The sequence below is a fragment of the Propithecus coquereli genome, unplaced genomic scaffold, assembly GCF_000956105.1.
Source record: "Propithecus coquereli isolate 6110/MARCELLA unplaced genomic scaffold, Pcoq_1.0 Scaffold1, whole genome shotgun sequence".
NCBI classification, from domain to species: domain Eukaryota; kingdom Metazoa; phylum Chordata; class Mammalia; order Primates; family Indriidae; genus Propithecus; species Propithecus coquereli.
In genome coordinates, this window is record NW_012133857.1 from 13,405,006 (window position 1) to 13,428,178 (window position 23,173).

Here is a 23,173-nt window from a genome sequence, read left to right on the forward strand (position 1 = left end):
CTGGGCTTAGACCCTCTCCCCACAGGTTCTGTGTCTGATAAATAACTTGGGTAACTTCTGACTGCAAGAACTTCCACAGCACCTCCATTTGAAGCTGGGGCCTCAGTGTTCTCCCCGTTCTGGACTGGGAACTATGGCAGGCCTGGAATGGGTTCCCCTCTGTACTCCTTTTGACTTTATGGGTGAGCATGGCTGGGGCTACTGGCTTGGCACCTTCAAGACTGGCCCTAAATTGGCCTTCAAGGGGGACCTGGATTAGATGTGCCCCCCCCTGCACCAACACCTTCCTGTTTTGGGGGTTTCCCCAGTGACCAAGCCTAGAGTCCATACCCAGCTAGACAGACCCTCACTATCTCCCAAGATTGGGCTAGCACAACTCTGCACAGTCATTTTACCGGTACTGTGAGTGGTAGCTGTGACCATGAGGAGGGAAGTAGCATCTCCCCACTTATAGCTTCTTCCCTCTGCCCAGGAGGGCCAGGACCTAGAGACCCCAGCACATGAGCAGGCCTGGACCCAGGGAGCTCAGCTGCTCGTAAATGGGTCCCAGCTCTCTCCCCAGCTGGCTTAGCTCAGCCTTGGTAAAGGTCATGGGCTCTGAGTCTTTCTGCATCCGCAGGGCTATACCCCAGGTCTTGCTACTGTCTTGTAGTCTGAACTTGTTCAAGCCATCTCTGCCCATCTCTTTCCATGCCTATCCTCTTGGCTGTTATGCCTGAGATGGCAGATAGTGCTTAGTAGGAAGCCTGGGCTGAAGCAGCCTTATCAAACAGGAAGAGCTGTGGTCACTGTCCTTGTAGCTGTTGCTATTCTGTGGAGGCCCTAAGAGGAGCAGGCCTCTCCCTCCCAGGGAGCTGGGCCTCTTCCCCTTTCCCTCAGGCCCTGGCCACAGGCTTGCTCCATCTTAGCCTTGCCCACACTCAGTGGCTCCCTTCCAAGGCCAACTTCCGCTGCTGCTACAGCCATTCTACTCTCCACTCCATGCCAAGCACTTGTCTGCCCTGCGGCAGGGACTGGAGGGTTGCCTTTCTCAGAGAGGGTACAGTTCTGCTCCTGCCGACCTCTTGCTTGTGCCCTTCCCAGGCCTGTCTGGTTCGTTGGTACTCCTCCTCTTTACCTCTAACTGGGCACGGCCTGCAGATTTGTCAGCTGTCAGTCATCCCACCAGATCCAAGACACAGCCCCTCAAACTTTGTCACCTATGTGAAAATTGGGACCCAGAAGTTGGTCAGAAGTCACATGGCTTGATGGGGGTGTGTGGTGCAGAAGAGGCCAGGATTCCCTCCCCTCCTGACTTCCTGCCCAGACCACTTGTGGTTGTCAGGCTCCTGGCAGGCAGAAGTGACCATGGCACTTAGGACCTCTAAATAAAAGCAATATGAAACCTTGAGGAGACATAGGGGTCTACACATGGGGTCTTCTTTCCCGCCCCTATACTCTGGACTGTGGGGCTGGGGGCCCTTCCCCTCTGACCACTGGAGCATGTTGGAAGCCTCTCTGAGCTCCTATTGCCCTCCTCTTCCCTTCTTTAAGGCCAGTGGAGTAGTGGGGGTGGGGGGATCCACATGCCCAGGAGACCCCTGCAGAGTCCTCTGAGTCAAGTCTCTGCAGTGAACATCTTCCTTCTGATCCCCAGGATCTGGGAAGGTTACTGGGGCTGCCTTGCCCAGGACAATGCCCTTCCCCTTGGTGCCAGATGGCTGCTGTGAGCCAGGCTGCTCTGTGTGTGGGATCTCAGTGGTGACCCAAAGCACAAGAGGGCACATTTCTTCTGACAGATGGGAAACTAAGTTCTGGAGAGCAGGAAGAGATCTTGCCTGAGATCACATAGGGATTTGAGGACTTGACCATAAACATTCTGAGCCTCTAAGTGTCATATTCGAGGCCTCTGCAGTCTAGCCCACCTGTCTTTCTTACCCTAGGTGATGTCTTTCCTTCTGCAGCACTGCAGAATCCCTTCCTGTCTGTCATGACTCAGCCCCAATGCCACCTCTTCCAAGAAGCTGTCCAGAGTCCCTGACTTTGGGGAAATGGAACCTTCTTTGACCCCTAAAATTCTCTCGTACCACCTGAGCCAGGGCCTCGCACAGGGGCTCATAAATGCCTATTAAAATAGCCATGCTCTGGCTCACTGAGCTTTGGAAGGAGCCACTGAGAGCTGAACTTTTCCTGGGTTTCCCTGTCTCCATGGGAGAGGGGTTTTCTGACTGCATCTCAGAGGTAAGCCACAGAGAAATGCTGTTTCTTCTGTGCTAAGGTCTGGGAATTCACAAAGGAATCCACTGCACCCAGACAGAACTCATGGGGAAGGTCTAGGGAGAAAGGAAATGCCCATCCATGAGGCCATTTCTGCCCCCTGCCTGCTCTCTGAGCAGGAGACAGAGGGGCTCTCTCTAACCGTAATGCCAAGAGGAAGGTAGAATGTGAGTCAGATGCAGAGCTGGGGGTGGGGTGGCAGAGGACCCAGAGCCCAGTAATCTGGATGCCTCACCCTGCCTGGGGGTGGGGGGGCGGGGACAGTGCCCATTGCTTCATGGGCGGGGCTGGCCTGTTGCGGCTGGTGCTGCCAAGCTGGATTTGAGGCCGGGTGGAGCTGCCTGGCAGGTCAGGCCCTTTCTCATTTGGCAGCTGCCACCCCCTCACCTGCCACCTCCAAACCAGTCAGGTCAGCCTCTGCAGGGCCAGTTGTTAGAGTCAACAAATCAGGAGGCTCGTGGAGAGGCTGGTAGCTCTGGTACAACTGAGTCTCTGGAAATGGTTTCACTGTACGCAAGGTTCTCCCCAGGCTGTTCTTCACTTGGAAGGAAACATCTGAGGAGCTTGGTGTTACCATGCTGTTGGAGCCTTCTGAACTGCCAGGGGTGGGCAATTTGCTTTTTAATGAGGATCCTGGGGAGGGCATCAAACCCTGCAAAATGCAAATAGTGGAATTTTAGGCAGGGGTTGATTGTTTTGAGAGGCCTAGCTGGCCTTGCTCCAAGCTTTCAAAGCTGCCCTCCCATCCCACTCCCAGGATCCCCTCTGCTGGGGCTCTAAGATCTTTTCCCACCCATTCAGGACCTGGTGCCACCTCTCCAGGCTTGAGATATTAGAGCTGTGGATTCTAATACTCCCATAAATAGCTAACAGTTTTCCAGAGCGTTCTGTCTGGCAGGTCCTGTTCCCAGTGCACAACACATGTTGTCTTACCTAACTTCCATCATTCCCATTATATGGATTATATGGATGAAGTTCAGAGAGGTCAACGACTGGCCCAAGGTACACAGCTGGTAGGTAGCAGGGCTGAGATACAAGCCTAGGCAGATTGATTGCCAGAGTCTTAGCATTTAAGTCATCTCACACCTCATGCAAGTCTGTGGGGACATGAGTGGGTCTCTGAGACTTGACCCTTGGAAGGATGCTGGCATTGTCCTCCATGTCTCCACAGGGAGCCCTGGCAGCCGCAGCTGGGCCCAAGTGGGGTGCTGCCAGTGTTTGCCTATATCTGCCCAACTCTCCTCATTGTATGGAACTCTATGCCTGTGACTGGACAGGTGGTGATCCTACAAGGCCAGCACACAAGGGCCATGATGGCTGTGGGGCTGTCTCAGAAGGGGAGTGTGCCTTGTCCCAGGCCTTGCGAGTCTCAGACAAGCTCAGCCCAGCAAAGCCCAGAGTACCAGAGACCGGAAGTCAGGTTGGTGAGTGGGTGAGAGGAAATTTTCTCTGGGCTGGGCCAGCAAGGGAAGGATTCCTGAAAGAGGATGCCGGTTTAATCCAGACCTCTGCTCTGAGAAGGATGTGGATGACAGTAGAGGCACAGGGTGTGTGTGTGTGACAGCATGCCTGATTTAGACACTCAGCACCTGCTGTGGAGTACCACTTCCCCACTCGCAGACCTGTGTCCTGGCAGGATGTGACTGATAAGCCCTGGGAAGCTGAGGAGTGACTGAAGGGCTCTATGGAGGAAGAGACATTTGTGTAGGGCCTCGCCAGGGTAGAGTGCCATTGCCGGGCTGCTATGGGGTTTCCAGATCACCTGGGCTGTTGTTCAGGCTATGTGGGAAGGACCTAGTCTCCATCACAACAGAGTCATTGTTATATCTCTTCTGAGCTTCACACTTGAGGGAGTGGTTTTCCTGCTTAGATCCCTCATCTTCCTCTCCTTGGGACATCATCATGGGAGACCCCTGGGTGGGAGCAGCTGTTGGAGCATCTAGTTCTGCAGCCCCTCATCCTCTGCTGGTTCCAGCCTAGTGGCTGGGTGCTGTGTGTCCAAGGATGATGGCCACCAGACAAGAGCTGAGGACAGTAGTCATCTCTAGGTAAGGGGAGTATTCCGAGCATACCTGTGTCATGGAGAGAGTGTACACCAAGCACTTCCTGGAGGGCTGGCTCTGCTTCTCTCACGGCAGTGATACCATTGGTCCTGTGAGCTCCAGTGTTTTCCCAGAAGAACATTAGTTCTACAGCCCTTGCTCTATCTACTAGAGATCTTGTGTGGCCCCAGATGAATGGCACTGCCTGGGGTTGAGAGAGGAGAAGGGCTCTGGGCTTAAAATCTTTTTTGCCACCTTTTCACAAGTGACCCTGGACAAAAGGCAGTTTGGGAATCTTTTGCAAAACCATCACCTTTGTGGTACAGTTGAACCCTGGGTCTGAATGTGTGGCGGGAAGCAGGATCCAGCCTTGGTGGCTGTAACTATCCCTGCATTCATGCTATGAGTCAGTGCAGGCCAGCAGACACTCTCAGAGGGCAGGGCTCTCTTGTGGGATGGCCTGGGTGCATTTGTGTTTGGTATATTCGTGGCCTTTATGAGGACTCCCTTGGGTTCACCCTGTACCTGAGGGGGCCAGTCCCTTATGGAACAGGAAATAATGGTGTGAGGGGAGCTCTGGGTCCTGGGCTCCTCCCCACCCTCTCCTCCTTTTGGAACTAAGTGGATTAGGCCTTGTGCAATTGTGATTAAAATCCCACTGTGAGAGAACCATGGAGGTTTTGCTTAGAGCAGGAATACGAGGCGTCTGTTTGGGGGAATGAGGAGCCTCAGGAGGCCTTTTCAGCACTGGACAGGCCAGAGATGCTGAGAATATTGATTATGCTTTTGATGCAGGTTTAGTATTAGGGTTGCCTTTTTCTTTAGACTAGGGCTTTGTCCTCGCTGCCTTCTCATGACACTGTCTGTCCTTCTCAACCTCCTCACCCTGCTCATTTTTCCTTTCCTGCCTGTTTCTCCTGCTATCTCTCTGTCCCTCCTCTCTCAGGCCTTGCCACTCTGCCTGTCTCATGTGTGTCAGGTCTGGCTGGCCTCTTCTTTGCACAGGCAGGCTGAGGCAGAGGACAGCACAGGGCCAGGTCAGGTGCTGGGGCTTCATCCTAGCCAGCCTGCAACTCCCTTCCCCTTGCCCCAGGGGAGGGTGGGGGTGGGACAGGAACGGAGGGTTGCCTGGCTATACCCATGCCACTACAGTGTCCCCTCTTGCTGCCAGCATCACCAGGTGCCAGCAGCGTTGGCAATGGGAACAGTGGAGTCAGGCGCTTTTGGGCAGAGCTGTAACCCGAGGCGTCTCCCCCCCATGGAGTGTGGGAAGTCAGCTTCAGCTATGGCCTCTGTTGTTGGGTCTCCTTTTATGGCCCAATGATCTGAGACTTTTGCTTGGGACAACAGTGTGGAACCATGCACATTATGGCCCCCAAGTCTTCCCTGGCTGCAGTTGGGGAGGGAAGGGGGTGGGATGTGACCTGAGTCAGAGCCTTGGAGCCAGCCGGGGGAGCTGGTGGGGACTCTGGAAATGCTCAAGATGTGAGGTGCAACCTGCTTCGACTTCACAGAGGGGGAAATGAGTGTGAGCTACCGCTGTGCTCGCTGAGACGAGCACCTGAGACTCTCTAGCCCACACGTTGCACCTGGCTGCTCTCACCTTGGTAAAGCTCAGAGGCTATTTTCAGTGGCATGAGGGGCCAGGGCCTTGACCTGCCACACTCATTGTCCCATTCCTAAGGCTTCAGCCTCCACAAGGGATCCATAGCGTGCTCATAGATGCTCCCCCAATGTAAACAGTCCCCCTCAGGATGTGGCAGAGGGGCTGGCAGGTGCTCTCTGGCAGGCAGTGGCAGGGGGATAGGGATTAGGGCACCCACTTGTTGAGTGCTTCCTACACACCAAACACAAACAGCAGAATCAGAGCAGGTGACCACCCCCGTGTCCTGGATGCAGAGACTGAGGTTCAGAAAGGCAGAGTAGTTCACCTAGGGCCTCATAATAGGGACATGCCCAGGCTGGGCTGGAACCCAGGCCTGGTTGGCAGCCATCCCTCCCTACATACATCCTGGCTCAGTTGGGCATCCGGATCCGCAGTCTGCCCATCTGTAAAATGAGGGGCTGGGTGCTCTGCTTGGCAAGGGCTTTCCTTCTGGCTGTGAAGACACTTTTGATGGGAAGTGACCATGGGCATGACCAGGGAAGCTGGCGGGTGTGGGGGCCCACCTTGCCTATTGCTGGGGCTGCTCTTGAAAGTAGATAGGCAGCATGGAGAATGGCCAGAGGGTGCTCAAGGATGCCTCTTCCAAGCCAGTCAGTGACTGGTGTTGCCAGGAAAACAGTCAGCTGTGGTGACACTACTAGCAGCGTCTGTATTCTGCTAGAGACAGGAGCTGGGGTTATGACTCGGGTTTGAGGAACCCTCTCCACTGTACTCCATGGCCCAGTTAAATGTTTGAGTAGGCTGAGCCAGTACTAGGGTGCATCCTTACCCTAGGAAGGCCTTAGAGAGTGAGGATGAGTCACTGCAGCCCATTCCCATGGCAGAGGTGTCCCTCAGTGCTGCCAGGCCATCACCCTGGTCCCTTAGAGGGCAGGGCCTCTTCCCCTCCCTTCCTCATTGCTATGGCTCCGTAGTGTGATTGGAGACTAGGAAAGTCTTCCATGAGCCAGCTAGGTGTTGGGATCTTAGGAGCCCTCTGGCTGAACAGGAGCAGGGGGCAGAGAGGGGCCAGAGGCCAGGGGAAGCTGGAAGCCTGGACAGCCAATGTCCCTGCTGCCCCTGGGAGAAGCCTGAGTGGGGCGATGGCTGCCTGTGCTCACCTAGGCCTGTGTGGGGAGCTGCAAGGAAGTGGATGCAGCCAAGAGACATGGGAGAGAAGCTGAGCTGATGTGATGTAGGCTTCAGGAAGGGCAGTGTGGAGGGCAGGAGCAGAAGGTTCCCTAGGGCTCTTTGCCATGCCTTTGGAGTTGATCCAGTGCATCCCCGACCCCCACTTCTTATTCCTTTGTCATCTCTGTTACATCTCCTCTGGAGGAGAGAGACCAGCTGTCATTCTTCTGAGAGCTAAAAGGTGTTGGGTCCCCTCTCTCCAGGGTTGGCCAGAAGCATGGCCTGCTGGGTGCCTCAGAAGGGGTCACCTGGGTGTAACGTCGTTTACCCTGGTCACTCCTGCTTAGGAAGGGTGGCACTGCTCTCTGTAAATCTGTGCCAGCTATGTGGGCATCACTGCAGCACAGTGGGCTAGCTGGGGACACATATTCCATGGCCAAGGTGGGGTCTCTTCATGAAGAGGGACCACTGAAGAGCCATTATTTCTGAGATTAGAACAAAACTCTTGTTTGCTAAAATTTTCCAATCTTATGATGAAAATGTCCTGTTTTTACACTGTCATAGAAGAAATAGAACCAGGGTAATGTTTCACAAATTATATAGCTGATTTTGACAGAAAAATCCCTTTTTCCTCTGGGAAGTTAAAGGAGGACAATAGAAGCTGGATCCTCTGAGTATATACTGAGGGGGCTCCCAAGAGGTCTCTGTGGCCCTCCCTAGCCTCCTACAGGAGGGCCGTGGGCAGAATGTTGGGATCCCACACCTGTCAGAGGCAGAGGGCATTCTGATCCTGCTACTTACTTGCTGTGTAACCTCTGGGAGAGGGGAGGAGGCCATAGCTCTCTCTGAGCCTTGTTTCTCCACCTATAACCAGGGTCTATGTGTAAGGAGAGTACAAGTCCAGTTCACAGATGGGGAGCTGGCGCTCAGGGAGCTTAAGGGACTGGCCCACAGTCACACATTTTGCAGAGGGGGACATTGTTCAAAAGAATACATGGTGGAGTCGAGGGTATGCCACATGGGAGAGTGGGGGGGCTGCCACAGGGGATTGGGAATATGCCCCCTCCTGCAGTCGACCAAAGCTGAGAGTTGGGTTAGTTCTCTGGCTTGGGTCCCCAGCTCTCAGCCTTGCTTCCCACTTCCCAGGGTCCCTCCCCTAAGATCAGCCACCCTCTCCCTACTCTGGAGGGTCTGCCTCCTACTTGCTGAGCCTTTCACAGAAAAACAGGATTCATAGACTCCTAATCCTTGGTCCACCTTTGAAATGCCCAGTATGGCCCTGCCCCTCTGAGGATCTGAGACCATTTCCTGTGACCTGCTGGATGGGAAGGGGTCTGCCTCCCCTAGGTCCCAGAGGCTGCACCTAGATTTTCCTGAGTTCTGAAAAACAAGGAGGGAAGAATATAAGGCCACTTCAGGAAGACCCAAGGGAATCCTGAAGCCGGTAGTCCTCAAGCAAACCTTGAAACCCATTTCCACCCATGAGGTTGTAGCCCCTCAATATACTCAATATGCCCTTGTCACTGTGTTAATATGAGCTCTATATGTGTGTTCTCATTCCATCCTCATGGCCACCTGGGAACATGAGTACTGTCACTGTCCCCACTTTCCAGATTGCCCAGTGAGGTTCAGAGAGGTTGAATGGCCTACCCAGGGGTTAGGCAGGGGATGGAACTGTCCTCTGTGTGAAGGTCTGTCTGACCTGAACCCCTGTGGCTACAGCTGGTTTAGCAGTACATGGTCCCTGGCCGGGGGCGCTGGGACCCACTGGCCTGCTGAAACTAGCACTCATGTTCCCATTGTCCTTCCCCCTTCCTTGCTGGGAGCCTAGCTCAGCTCCCTCTTTCTAGAAGCACTACTCCCCTGCCCCCGTGCCAGACCTGGCATTTTTGCCTTCATTTCCAGGTTTTCTGGGGCCGGCAGGAAGCAGACAAACTGAGTCCATCAAAATTTAGCAGATTGGACTAGTCTTATGTTCTTGAGACTTGATTTCAAAACCTGTGTTGGCTCTCCTGTCAGCTCCCTGTTCTCCCAGCGGGAGGCGGCCAGGGAGGTTTCAGCCTGTCAGCTGCCACCCCCTTTCCCATCAGGTGTCCTGGCCTTGGCCTAGAACAGGAGTGGTTATTTAGGGGTCCTCCTTGTTCCGTAGTTACCTCAGGAGGGGCTGGCCTTCCCTGTCTTGCCTGCTCTGCCGGGTTCTGGCTCTGGAAAGAAAGGAGAAGGGAAGAGGAGCCAGGGCCAGTTTTCCCAGGCCTATGTATCCTCATCGAGCATCCCAGTTGGCAATGACTCATTCGTAGACCCCCAAATCTGCCTGTGGCAGCATTTCCAGCCCCAGCTCTGGGCCTGACCCTAGGCAGGGCCAGTACATGTTTGCAGAAGTGGGAAGGGATCTGTAAGTGGGCAGGCCTCCCTGGGGATGAGAGTTGAATCCTGGTTCCCAAAGAACTCTCAGACTTGGAGGTGACCATGTGAGAACCATGGGACCTAGAGAAGTCATAAAACCTCCTTAAGCCTCAGCCTCCTCAGCTCAAAATGGTGGCTAAAGACGGCGGTTGTTGAAGAAAAGAGCTAACAGGTGTAACATGCCTGGTACAGGACAGGGGCTCTGTGAACATCTTCCATTGTCGTAACAGCCACTGAGTAGCAGAGCCTGGTCTAGACCCAGGAGTGTGGGGCCAAGCTCTGGGAAGAAGCATCTGGGCCTTCCCATTTTGTTTTCCCTAGGCTGGCTTTGTGGGGACAAGTGCGTACTCCAAGACTCAAAGCTGCATGGGAAAGGGGTGAAGCAGCTGTCTGTATGGTCCCCACTGCCTAGAAGCCAGCAGGTCTGGGTTCAAGTCTTGGCTCTTGCTACCTAGCTGTGGGACTTTGGGCAAGTCACTTAATCTCTCAGAGTGACATTTCCTCACAAGTAAAGGGACGCTGCTGGTTTTTCTTGGGATGTGGTAAGCACTGTATGAGATGGTGTCAGCACAAGTACTGGCTGAGCACCAGGCAGAGACCGTTGTTATGAAGGAAGCACTAATCCTACCTGACTCCATCATTCTCTGAGCATCCATCTGGGACCTGGGCATTTGGGGTCAATGGTATCATGTGAGCTGACCTCCCTGGAACTGAGCCTCTGAGGATAAGAAGTAAATGCACAAGGTGAGACAGAGGACAGGATGTGGTCAGAACTTAATGAAGCGAGGTCTGGTCTGGCGTGAGGCCAACTAATCCATAGCTGCAAAATTGGTTCCATTAGCTCCCTTAATGAGCTACAAAAGCTGGGAAAGTGAGTGTATGAGAGAATAATGGTACATGTCTGTGGCTTTAATTTGAAACTGTGGCTAAGAAGTTAGATTTGACACTACTACCAGCTCTCCAAATAGCAGTGGTGCCCTTGGGGGAGAGAGGGGAGGGTGTGGAGTGGGGCTCCAGCTTTATGGGGAAGATGCCGAGGCCTTAAGAAGTAAATACCTGCTTCTGAACTCTGAATTCAAGGTCAGTCCCTTCCTGATGTCTGTCCCCAGAGCAGAGGCTGAGGCTGTGGCCCATGCTCTGAGTGGTCACAGCAGCCCGCAGTGGTCACTAGCTGGCCAGGGCCAAGTGTGTTAATAACCCTCACAAGTGCTAGTAACACAAACCAGTTGTTGGTTTCAACAACTGGCTCTAGAATAAATCCTGCTATTCCATTGGTACCTCTTATAAAATTGGAGATGTGTCCCCATGGGAAAACAATCCTGAATAATCATACAATTGGGAGCAGGAAGGGATCAATCCCAGAGATGGCTAAGTTTAAAACTCTTGTCAAGGAGGGAATATGGCAGGTTCAAAGTGTTTTTCTTACTCATGGCTGCCCTCTGTAGAGAATAGGGGTTCCCCACAATGAAAAGAATTGAGTTGAAACCTAATTTTTTCTATAACATTCTGTTCCGTTCTGCTGCTTGAGTGTCTGGTGTTGAGCACTGTGGTTTAGTCTTCAGCATTCCAGCCTGCCCTTGCCTGAGGCTAGGATGAGACCCCTGAGGTGGGAGAGACAGTGTTGGGGGACATACCAGTCCTTGCCACTTCTCTCCTCTCTGTCCTCTGGCACAGAACAAAGAAAGAATCCCAAGAAAATAAAGGGCTTGGCGATGTCACCTCGGCACTCCTGGCAGGTGTGCCAGGCTACAGTGCCATATGCTGGCCCCAGTTTTTATGGGGGAATCCATATTAGATATGTTCATTTGAGTCTATATCTTTCAAAAAATTGCTGTTGAAGGTGTTGCCAGGTTTTCCCTCATATAAGGTTTGATGCTAAATCCCTTTTAGAATTTGGTTTTGGAAAAAGTTCAATGAATGTGCTTCTCTTCACGGGATAATAAAAGTAACAGAGCCTACTTGATTTCCTTCTTTGCCAAGACTTCCAGGAAGCTCAGGATTAAAATTTGTCCTTGTTTATAGTTATGAACTTAAATGGGTTTTTGATGCATTTTATCTTTCTCTTTATTCCAAAAAGAATCTGCTGTTTTTATTTTATTTGGCGTCTGTCGTGTTTTAGCATTATAAAATACCTGAAATCCTGTTGTCAATAAGCAGGGCATGTGGCAATAATGGGACTTGGAGTGCTTCGTGGGGCAGTGAGAGGAACTAGATTCCTGGCCTCCAGGAGGACGTTCCCTTCGCTGTAGGGCTGATGTCTCTCAGGTTGTGAGTTGTCATGAAATCCAGAGTTTCAGCTTCTTAATTTGTTACTGCCTCATTGATGGGAGAGATTACAAGTCAGCTCTCTTCCCTGGAAAGAGTGGGTGTTCTAGCAGGGGCTGTAGAGCAGTGTGGCCAGGGCTGCAGGTTAATTGGCTGGGGGCGTGAAGGTTGGGGTTTTGGTGATGGGGGTGTTGGGAGAAGCTGCTTGTTCAGCCTGATGCCTCGGCACTTCCTGTGTGTGAGAGACAGAAAGAACTGTGAACACTTATACTTGAGATGAGCCCAGCCCTGGGGTGAGCTGGATGGAGATACTGATGTGTGGGTGGGCATGTGGGCCTGGGTAGGTGGCCCTTCCTGGACTGGGAGGTGGCTGGAAAAGGGTATTGGGGGCTGGTTCTCAAGAATCACTGCAGGCATCCCAGCTCTGTTTGATGCTCTAGGAAGACAGTGCTTTTCCAGCTCTGGGCAACAAGAGGTGTTGGGCCTTGCAGTGGATATGGGGCCTCAGTGGGAGAGAAGGTCTGAATGGAGGCGTCTAGGCTTGGTCACCTTCTTGGGCAAGCCTGTCACAGACAGGTTGAGTTGTGACAGCAAGACCCCCAGTCTTTCTTGGGCATCTCTCTGTGGCCAGTTCTCTGCTAGGCATTTTGGAGAAATAGAAAATATTGGATGAATAAATGGACAGATGGATGAATCCCTCTGCCCCCATACTCTCCACACACCCATGCATGCACCCTTACACATGCATGTATGCACACACCCATATTCCTGTGCACACTCGCGCCCCCACCCCCCCACCTCACATGCACACACCCACACACCCACACACCCTTGCACATATTTATTTCAGAACAAGCTTCTTGAGTCTTGTGCAAGCTGTGGCTTTGGCCAGTGCCTCTCCAACTTGAGGCCACCCGCTCCTCTCATCTCCCTTCAGGGAGGGACTGTCTGGATGCTCTCACCAAAGTCCTGTTCTCTCTCTTCCAGCCTTACTGCAGCCAGGTGGCCCCAGGGCTATGACTTCATCCTCCTGAGCCTCTGTTTCCTCAGTCTGTAAATTAGGGCTAACGGGCCCCACCCTGCTTGCCTCACAGGGTGGCACCAAGCATTCCCATGAGATAAGGGACAGCAGAGTGTTTTGGAAACTGCAAATTGTTTTCCAAACAGGCAAATACTGCTGTTGTTCCCTAGCTATGGAACTCAGGAAGTCCTCCACGCACAAGTAAGCCCTTTCCCTGGCTGGGAATGGACACACCATGGAGGTGGTGAGGGGTCTGGCCTGTTTTGAGGCCCCTGTTCCACCTGGTGATGTTAGAGGAACACGGGCAAGTATCTGTGTGGGGCACAGGCACTTCTGCTCTCAACTTTTGCTGGAGCTCACTAGCTGGGGAGGTCAGTAGGGGTCTCGGCCTTCTGGCTGCTTGCTCTGGGGGCAAGTGATAAAATTTGGCAAAGGAGGGTGAGGGGAGAAGGGAGAGGTAGAAACCACTACATCAAAGCCTGAGGCCAGAGCAGCGTCATTTGTTCAAGGAAATGTCATCTCAATTTGGTGCTTGTTAAGTTTCAGCTCCGATACAGCAGGAGTCCCCTTCTTTAGGAGAAAGCCGGGTTTCCACCTCACCAGTGTATGTGCGTCTGTGTCTGTGTGTGTATCTGTGTGTGCTTGTCGAGCACTAGCTGGAGCTATGGAGCTGCCCAAGTGCCATCACGGACCCTCCAGCTCTGATGGATCCCTGGGAGCTGAGGGGACATAGGACAGGAGTGAGGCAAGGGTGGGGGGTCTGTTGGGTTGTCAGCAGCCCCCTCCCATCTTCTTGTCCTCCCAGCTGTGACTGGGGACCAATACACCATGGCCCATTCCAAGTAGCCCCCAGGGGGCTCAGGTATGTGGCTACGGAGTCCATGGAGACCTGGGGGCTCCTCCATGGGGGCAGTGATGTGGGAGTGGGACTACAGTAGGTACCTGGCAAGGAGCCTCTGTCCAGAGGTACCCCTTGTTATCCCACCTTCTCTCCCCACCCCATATAGCCCAAGCCCTGAAGCTTAATATTGGGGAAATAGAGGCCCAGAGAGGAGAGGGGACTGGCCCAAGGTCATATGATAATAGGGATGGAACCTGGATCTCCTGTGTTTTGGCCCTGGGCTTATTCTCATGCCTGGGAAGATGGAGCTCTTGTTTGGGGACAACTATTATGAAGGATAGTGTGGAATCAGTTACCTGTGAGAAGGAGGCCAACTTGTAGCAATGCCTCGAGGGCTGGAGCAGTCACGATGGGCTCCCTGGAAGAGGAGTTAAAGTCAGGTTCACCAGAGTGGGTAGGTGAGGTACAGGCTGCCCTAGGACAGCAGGAGCAAGTTTGGCCAGGTCATTATGGCTCCTCAATTTTATCTTGTCCTCATGATGGGTTGTGAGGGTTTCTTCCCTTAATCCCCACTTGATAGATTAGTTCATTAAATCTACAAATATAAATATTATCCGAGTCAGTGCTGTATGCCAGGCCCTGGGCCCCAGTACTAGGCCCACAGTCTGATGAGGGAGGCAGCATGGTGCCAGCCTGGCTGACAGAACAGCCATGTGATCTAGGACTAGTTACTTCCCCTCTCTGGGCCTTAATTTCTCATTTAAAAAGTGGTGATAAAGTCCTTTCCTCCTAAAATTTATAAAGTGCTCCGAACAGAGCCAGGCATACTGACAATGCAATATCCATGTGTGTGTGTTTGTTTAAAGAGTTATCAGAGGAACAAGCTAACTGCGGGTTGTGAGCAAGTGCTGCACAGGAGGTAAAAAGGGCGATGACGTGGGAGCTTTCTGGGGAGCTGAGGTGCTTTCTGTCTTGATGGGGGTGTGAGTCCCAAGGATGTGTGCGGTTGTCAAAACTCATGGAATTTCACCCTCGAGACCTGTGCATTTTACTGTGTGTAAATTATACCTCAATAAAACAAAGCATATATGGAAAGACAAAAAAGAATGTAGAGAGAATGAAGGACCCTAGAAGTCCTTTTTAGACAATGTGGTCAGGGAGGTCTACTAAGAGGAGGTGACATTGAGGGCAGTCCTGGAGAAAGAGAAGGCTCTGGCTGTGGGGAAGAAAGATGAGGAAACTGAGACTCTTGGAGGTTGGGGCTATGTTCAAGGTCAACTTGAGGGATCAGGAGTGACAGCCTAGGGGATTTCATGGCAGCTGGGCCTGGGTGGGCCCAGGTTCAGGGTCTGGCCCCCGTGATCTGCCCTACAGATAGGCCAGTGGGAGCATTTACTATGTTTTCTGGGGACAGCCCTCTCCCCGCCCCATGCCTATTCTCAGGGCTTTGGCACTTAGAGAAGGACTATTTTAATCCGTGTGAAAAATGGGTTCCTAAATATGGGCTGAATGGGGCAGGAAGCCTCAAGAGGCTCCACCACAGCGCAGCTCCACCTGCTGTTCCACCTCAATAAAGCACGGGGTACAGGCCCAGGCTGCGAGGCTCTCTGGCCCCCCCTTGGCTATCCACTTCCCTCCTCCTCGCCCTCCCACACCTCCCGTGTCCTTCTAGCCCTGTGTCCATCTTCGCATCCTTTGTTTGCTCAGGAGCCCAATGTTTCCTGCCAGGCCCCAGCCAGGGACCTGACCCCCAGGTTAACCAGACTTGCCTGTGCCCTGAAGCTGGCCCCAGCCTGGTGGGAGGAACAGAGGCAAAAACATTGGGACATGTGCTGGGAGGACTGCAGAGGCAGAGACATCTGAATTGAGCCCAGAAGAGTCCTCAAAAAGAGGGAGTTGATCCAACAGAGAGGGAGATGGGGCAAGAATGCGTGTGGCAGGGACCAGCACAGGCATAGACACAGAGACTTGAGGGAGTAAGGCCTGTATGGGAGCAGCATGTGTATCATTCTGGCCAGAACAGAAAGTGTTTTTGGGCCACAGGTAGCAGGAAATGAGGTGGGAGAGGAAGGCAAGCCCTGGATGCAGGGGAGGAGGTGGTATTTATCCGGAGGACGTGGAGAAGCAGTCTGTGGCCACAAATGGAGAAGAGTCAGAAGGGCAGAGGCAGGGCTGAGGACCCCACCAACAGCATTCCAGCTGTGAGCTTGGAATTTGGGGTGAGATGCCACAAGGCGGGCAGAGTGAGGAGGGGGTCCAGGAGCCAGCCTGGGAGGCCTGCAGGGGGAGGCTAGGAGGAAAAGGAGGAGAGGGCACAGGGAGGCAGGAGGACTGGGATACCCTGGCTGGAACCACCTCAGGACATGGTGGAGGTGAGCTGGTGTAGTAAGTGGGGATGACTGAGCTCTCTGTGCCCAGTGCTGTGAGCAGGAAGCAGCTGCTCAGGGGCTTCGTGTGTTCCAGGAGGCAAGGACAGCATGAGCAGGGGATCCATGGTGTCCAGGTGGCTGCGTCTGCCCACAGCAGCCTCCACACATAACCCCAGCCTGGTCTGGGTTGTGGAGCAGGGACCCCAGAGCTAGTAAAGGGGCTTGTTCGGCCCCTGACTCTCTGTACTCCTTGCACTGCCTGTATTCCAGGTTAGGGTTGAGGGGAACAGCTCCAGAGTGGGAGGACCAGCCAAAGAACAGCTGATTCAAGAAACCGCTGCCTTCCTCTCCCCTCCCTGGGACACTGCCCCAGCCCAGTTTGCCTTTACCTAGAGAGCCTGGTCCCAGAGCCTGCCCCCACAGTGTCCTGGGTAAAGTGGTCTGACCCTCCCCATCCTGCAGAGGGCAGCCCAGGGTCCTGAGGGTACTGAACAGGGCAGGGCTTATCTGAGCCCTGGCCTTGGGCATCAGCCTTGGTCTCAGCCCTCGTCAGGAAACACCGGCTGGGCCTTAGGTGAGCAACCCTTTTGGCAGATGGCTTGTCCCTGCTCTCTCTATTCTGGGCCATCTCATTTCTGGTGATGGTTGGCAGCTGCAGCCCAGAGCTGAGTTAATCTGAGTAGGGATCCTGACACCTGCCCACTTAATGCTGCCTTGCTATGATGCACCCTGTGGGGATGACTCTATTATTATTTCATTTTACAGAGTTGTGGGCTGCGGCTTGGAGCTGTGAATGTTTGCCTGAGGTCACACCAAGTCATTGGAGTTCAATCCCCAACCCACATCTCACTCCATCCAGCTGTCACAACCCTCAAGTAGGGTCCTCCCTGCCCCCAGTCTGGGGTCCTCACCTGTGGTCTCTAAGCATGGGATGAGGGTAGAGGCTGGGCAGCCAAGTCACTTTGAGATGGTCCCATCTCTCTAGCAGTGGAATGGCACTGTCACCCTGGCCCTGTACAGCAGCTCCAGGGGAGGCTACAAAATTATCGTGGAAGCTGGGGCCTGACTGGGTGGTTATGACCAAGCAACTCATTTTAGAAGCACTTTTCTTGGTAGTGACACTTTTATTCCCTCATCCTGTCCTGGAGAATTTGAAGTCTTAATTACCTTTATTCCTGTAAAAGTGTGGCCTTGCCTCCCTCCACTCTGGGCTGGGTTTCCAGGTGACAGATGGACTGATGGACACAGGCCTCAACCCTTCCTGCAGGAAGCCTTCCCTCACGCTCTGGCACTCTCCTGGACACACTGAGGCCTGTAGGGCAGATGTGCATGTTAGTGTATCCTCTCCCCTCCCCAGCCTTTCCCCAGCACCCTCCACTTGTTTCACGTAGAGGTGCTAAATGAGGATCACAAAGGCCTACTGTGTGCCACATGCCACCCTGTACAATTTACATGCACAATTCCCAAACCTAGCCTGGGAAATGGAGCAACCATGTCATTCTCACTGTAAAAATGAGGTTCAAGGGATGTGTGGCCCCTGGCTTGGGGTCCCACATCTGATGTGTGATTTGACTATAAAACCCACTCAGTTCCCACTTTATTTGCTGCCCATGAGAAGGAAGGCAGGGGCTTTTCTGGCCTCTGAGACCTTACAAGCTGTCAGCTGCCTCCCAGGGACTCCCTGAGCTACCAGCCAAGCTGCTTGAGCCCAGGGCTGACCCTAAAGTCCAGAGGCTCATTGGACCACAAGTCAAGGAAACCTGGATTCAAATTCTCATTCTGCCCCTTATAAGCTATGTGACCTTGGGCAGGTCACAGGCCTCTCTGAGCTTATATGCCCTTGTCTGCAAAGTGAGGGCAGTGGGCTGTGAGGCTGACACTTTCTGTGTCCACCCACCCACAGCTCCTATATGACAGCCCCAAGGCCCGGCAGGAGGTGGACCACCACTGGCAGGCCTCTGGCGGCCCCCACATTGTACGCATCCTGGACGTATATGAGAACATGCATCATGGCAGGCGCTGTCTCCTCATCGTCATGGAATGGTATGCTGGCCCCATTGGCATCCCTGTGGCCTCCAGGCTCCCAGCCATTCTTCTAGGGACTTTCTCTGTTTTTCAGGTGGCAGCTCTGGTGCCATCCCAGCCCCTGAGGGGCAGCGGAGTGGGCAGCTGCAGGCGCTGCCCATGGAGCTGCGGAGCTGGCCACGAGGGCATTCCCTCAAGGGTGGGGAAGAAATTGGGGCTCTAATATGGCCTCACAGGGTATGATTTCCACTCTGTGAGAAGGGGTTGGAAGAGCTGTCAGAGAAAGCTTCCAAGCCCTGAATGTGGATGAGTGGGGGGATTTGGGGAAGAGCAGGACATACACAGTCCCCTCAGCTTTCTCCTTTGTACCCAGGTTTGTGCTCCCATGGTCTCACCAGGTGCTGGGTGATTGGGGCCTGGAACTCGGAGCCAGTGGCCTTCTGTATGCTGGGCTTCTCCCGCTAGCACTATGGCTCAGCCCCAGCCTTCTGGAGACCTTGGGCCCAACGTCTAGGCCCCCAGCTCCTCCCTGTCTGCCTTTCAAGTCCCTCCTCCCTCCACAGGTTAGCCAGCTCTTCAGATTTGGGGTTCACATCCTGGCTGTGCCACACACTACTTGTGTGACCAGGGGCAGCTGCTAGTCTCTCTGGATCTCTGTAACTCACATGTAAAATTGAAGGAAGATCTTTTTTTTTTTTTTTTTTTAAGACAGAGTCTCATTCTGTTGCCTGAGCTAGAGTGCCCTGGCATCAGCCTAGCTCACGGCAACCTCAAACTCCTGGGCTCAAGCAATCCTACTGCCTCAGCCTCCCAAGTAGCTGGGACTACAGGCATGTGCCACCACGCCTAGCTAATTTTTTCTATTTTTAGTTGCCTGGCTAATTTTTTTCTATTTTTAGTAGAGATGGGGTCTCATTCTTGCTCAGGCTGGTCTCGAACTCCTGACCTCAAGTGATCCTCCCACCTTGGCCTCCGAGAGTGCTAGGATTACAGGCGTGAGCCACCATGCCTGGCCTGGAGGAAGATCTTAATGTAGCATTTACGCTGTGCTTGACACTATCCTAAGTGTCCATGTGTATCGCATAGTCAATCTGCATGACCGTGAGGTCGGTGCTAGTAATATTATTCCCGTTTTGCAAAAGAGACAGCTGAGGCACAGAGAGGTGGAGGAACCAGCCCAGGACCACACAGCAGTGCTCATGCAGGGTGGAGCCCGGGACGTAGCACACAGTAGGTGCCCAGAGAACAGTGGTCATAGGATGCTGATTGACTTCTCATTCTACATTTGGGGGGACTGAGACTTGGATGGGGTTGGGGCTACCTGAGGCATTAAAGCTGGTCGGGCCAGTGCTGCTGGGAACACAGGGGCTTCCTGGCAGGGATCAAAACCCACCAACCTCCTCTAATTCTAAGAGTTCAGTTCAACCCACCCAAGTACAACCCACCATGCACAAAGTTCTACAAAGCATGGGGAGGCTGATAGTGGCTATTCACCAGGGCCTGAAGCTTAGGCCTAAGATTTGGGGCAGGTGCAGGATGATGCTTGATTTCTTCCCCCTCTGCTTACAGTCCCCTTCTCTTATAGCATGGAAGGTGGTGAGTTGTTCAGCAGGATTCAGGAGCGTGGCGACCAGGCTTTCACCGAGAGAGGTACATGCATGCAGCTGACCAGTGGTGGGGTTCAGGGTGAGAGGGATGGACCAGAATTGCTGTGTGATGCTGGGCAAGGCCCTATTCCTCTCTGTGCCTCAGTCTTCCCATCTGAACAAGAGAGGGTGGGACCCAGTGTCCATCCCCCCAAGGGGTTCTGTGAATCTGTGACACCTTGCTAGAGATGGACTCTCCATGGCTTTGGGATGGAGGCCTCAAAGCCTCTTGATGTTGACCAGCAGTTGAGATGGGGAGAGGTAGGACTGAGGAAAGAAGTTTAGGTGGGCTAGGGGCATCCTTGGAGGGGACTGGCATGTCTGGGATGGGGGTCCAGGTTGGAGGTCCTAGGTAGCAGGAATGCTGGCCCACTAGACTGTGCCAAGGAGGGATGATAGGGTGGATGCCCCCAGGTTGATTGACCTTTGACTGGCATCACTCACCCCTCTCCTCTCTGTGTGCAGAGGCTGCAGAGATCATGCGGGATATTGGCACTGCCATCCAGTTCCTGCATAGCCAGAATATCGCCCACCGAGATGTCAAGGTGAGGCTCCAGGACCCAGGTTGCGGCACCAGGGAAGAGGGTGCTGCCCCACTCCACAAGCCCTGATGGCTCCCAGCACCCACTGGATGGAGGCCAAGTTCCTTGGTCAGCATTCAAAGCCTCTGATGCCTGGCCCAAATTGCTCTCAGCCTCTTCTCCCCTGGTTTCAGCATATTTATTCTGTTCTTGCCAGATGGGTCTCCTGTTTCCTTCAAACACTGTGTAATCTTAATAGTAATAAGCTGACTGCCTACCTCTAGCCACATCTAGTTTAATCCTCACCTAGCCCTGTGAGATAGGTGCCATTACCCATTTTACAGATGAGGAAAATGAGGCTCAGAAAGAGATTAAGCGGCTTTTACAAGGCTGTGTAGTTGCTGCACTGGGATTCATTCATTCATCTGTTCACTTGTTCAGCAAGACATTTTGTGTACACACAATGTGCCAGGCCTCAGGCAGGAGCCTGATACTGTTAGGGCTTCTGCGAAGTCATAGCCGTAGTTTTGACAGATTAGTCCCTCTAATGCCAGCATTTTAAGGGAAAAAAGCCAGTTGCCGGGCACTGGAGGAAGGAATAGAGAAAGTTCCAGTTGCTGGAGCTGCTTGCCCTTCCAGTGGATGGTCTTGAGGCTGGACACTCAGCTCTCCAAATTTCCTGTTCTGGGAGGACTGAGTCTTAGGGGTCGTCGGGATCAGATGAAATGCAGACTAAGGCAGCTCTGCATACACGTGCATATGTACTTGAACACATAAACAGCATGTGGGAACCACCATCAGAGCAGAATCTGCTCCTCCTGGACCCCCTGCCCCAGGCCTGGAGCATTACCCCCCTTGTCTTATTTCCTGCTAAGACTGGGCAGAAGAGAGCTGAGGGGCCAGCTACTACATCAGGTCCATCTGGCTGAATATTCCCAAAGTGTATCCTTTGATTCTGGATATATGTGGAGCCACAACAAACATACCTTCTGATTCCTCGCTTTACTTTGGCTCTGGCTTCTTTTTTTCCCAAGGGGAGAAACACCTTCTGCAGAGTAGACTCCCTTGTGTAGATTAAACCTGCCCCTCAGTTTTTATCCTAATACAAGGTCAGATCATCTCAAACAGAACCTGAGAAATAGCTTCCACTGGCTTCAAACTGGAGCTCCATCCAACACCCTCTCCTACCCCAGCTCTGCTTGAGGGTCCCTCCTGCTTCTGTCCGTGGGTCTAGATCCTACCTATTAATTAAAAGCCAGTTCCAGGGCTGCTTCCTCTATGTAGACTTTCCCACTGCCCTCATCCGCCAGGCCTCTCTGTGCTTTAGCCAGGAAGAATTGCTTCTGTGCAGCCCTTGGGGTCTGAGCAGTCAGGGCCTTCTCCCCTGAACAACCTCAGGCAGGGCTGTCCCTCAGGCATCATTCTGGGCTGGGCATGGGACATGTGCTTGGCAACACTGGCTTGTAAGCAGTCTGCCTTCCCCCAGCGCCTTCATTCTGGCATTTCATGGCAGTGTCACCGACGCAGAATTAGAAGTTTCCATCCCTAGACTCTTGATGGCACTTGGTCATTCACAACCTTGGCTGAAGACCTGCCTCGCTTTCTCGTCTGTGAATAAAACTGTCACTTTGATCTTCTCTACATTTGGCACATATTGTTGATGGCCATGGCCCAGTCTTTTTATAAGATGGACCTGGCTCCTCCTGCATTGGGATGGAGTAGGGGAGTCTGGCTGAAGATCACCATGGGACTCTTCCTCAGCCTGGTCCCTAACTATAAACCAATGCATTCTCTTCCTGGTCCAGCCTGAAAACCTGCTCTACACGTCCAAGGAGAAAGATGCGGTACTTAAGCTCACTGACTTCGGTTTTGCCAAGGAGACCACTCAAAATGCCCTGCAGACACCCTGCTACACTCCCTATTATGTGGGTGAGTCCTTGGGACATGGCTTGTACCTCCCTACCCCAACTGTACACTGCTGTGGTGTGGGACAGCCAGTGGGTTGCAGAAACCAAAGGGTTAAAGCTCAGCGAGGAGGGAAGGGGAGAATTCTGTCTGCATGGAGGCGGGTGACGTGGGGGGCCGGAGGCTGCAAAAATATTCTCTCAAACTTCAGCTTCTGCTTTTGAAAATAGATCCAGGAAAATTCTGGCTGTGGCCTGTGAGCTGAATGACATCACAGTAGCTCTAAATATATATGTGATAAAAGGCTGCCATCAGCTCAGGACGGAGCCCAACCGCAGTTGTTTTTCTCCGGTTTTTCTCTTCCTGGGATTCATATTCAGAAAGTGGGCAGGCCTTTCCTCCTACATTAGAGGGACACAGGACACCAACCACCTGCTTTATGGGAGAGGGTTGCTTAGGCCAGGCCATGGATGGGGCCTGGAAGTGTGCAATACTCATGCTTCCTGGAAAAGCTCCCCGCTCCTCTGCAAGTGGGCAGCCCCTAGATCTGGAAAGGCCCCTTGCCAAAAGTCCCCAAACCTGAGTCTGGGGCAATGGCAGAGGACACTTCTCCCTTATGGGAGGTCTTCTGGGAGGGCTGCTGAATGGGTGGGGAGCCCCTTGAGACAGCTGAAATGGCACCCTGTTTACCAGGACATATTTTGCAGTATTTTAACTTAAAAATCTCTGGCCTACCCATCTCATTGCACAGACGGGAAGACCAAGGCCCCATGGCTTGGTAGCAAAGCTGACAGTGGAATGCAGAGCGCTTCCCCTGGCTCTTCCTTGCCTGTGACCTAGGCTGTGCATTCGGGGAGGCAAGGGACATAGGACACCTGGTAGGCTGAGGCCCTCTCACCTATGGCAGGACCCCATCAAGCTCTGGACTGGCCTTCTTCCCTTCTCTTCCCTCACCAAGGCTGACACTGGCAGAGGGGCTCAGGGCCCAAAGGAGCTAGGGGGCTGTCTGAAAGTGGTTTTTTTTTTCTGGGAGCTGTTTCTCTTCCCCCACCTTCACACACATGCTGCCTTCCCAGAAGGTGCTAGACACCAATCTGCTC

At 53.1% G+C, this 23,173-nt stretch overlaps 1 protein-coding gene across 2 annotated transcripts in view; it reads left to right on the forward strand.

Moving 5' to 3' along the window:
• The window catches only part of MAPKAPK3 (mitogen-activated protein kinase-activated protein kinase 3), a 29,246-nt gene that overhangs the window by 2,303 nt on the left and 3,770 nt on the right, over positions 1-23,173 (forward strand). For both annotated transcript variants that reach the window (XM_012638579.1, XM_012638586.1), the window contains exons 3-6: positions 17,880-18,019; positions 19,587-19,651; positions 20,113-20,192; positions 21,974-22,097. In XM_012638579.1, coding sequence (XP_012494033.1) covers positions 17,880-18,019; positions 19,587-19,651; positions 20,113-20,192; positions 21,974-22,097 — 409 coding nt within the window. The remainder of the gene's footprint in view (positions 1-17,879; positions 18,020-19,586; positions 19,652-20,112; positions 20,193-21,973; positions 22,098-23,173) is intronic.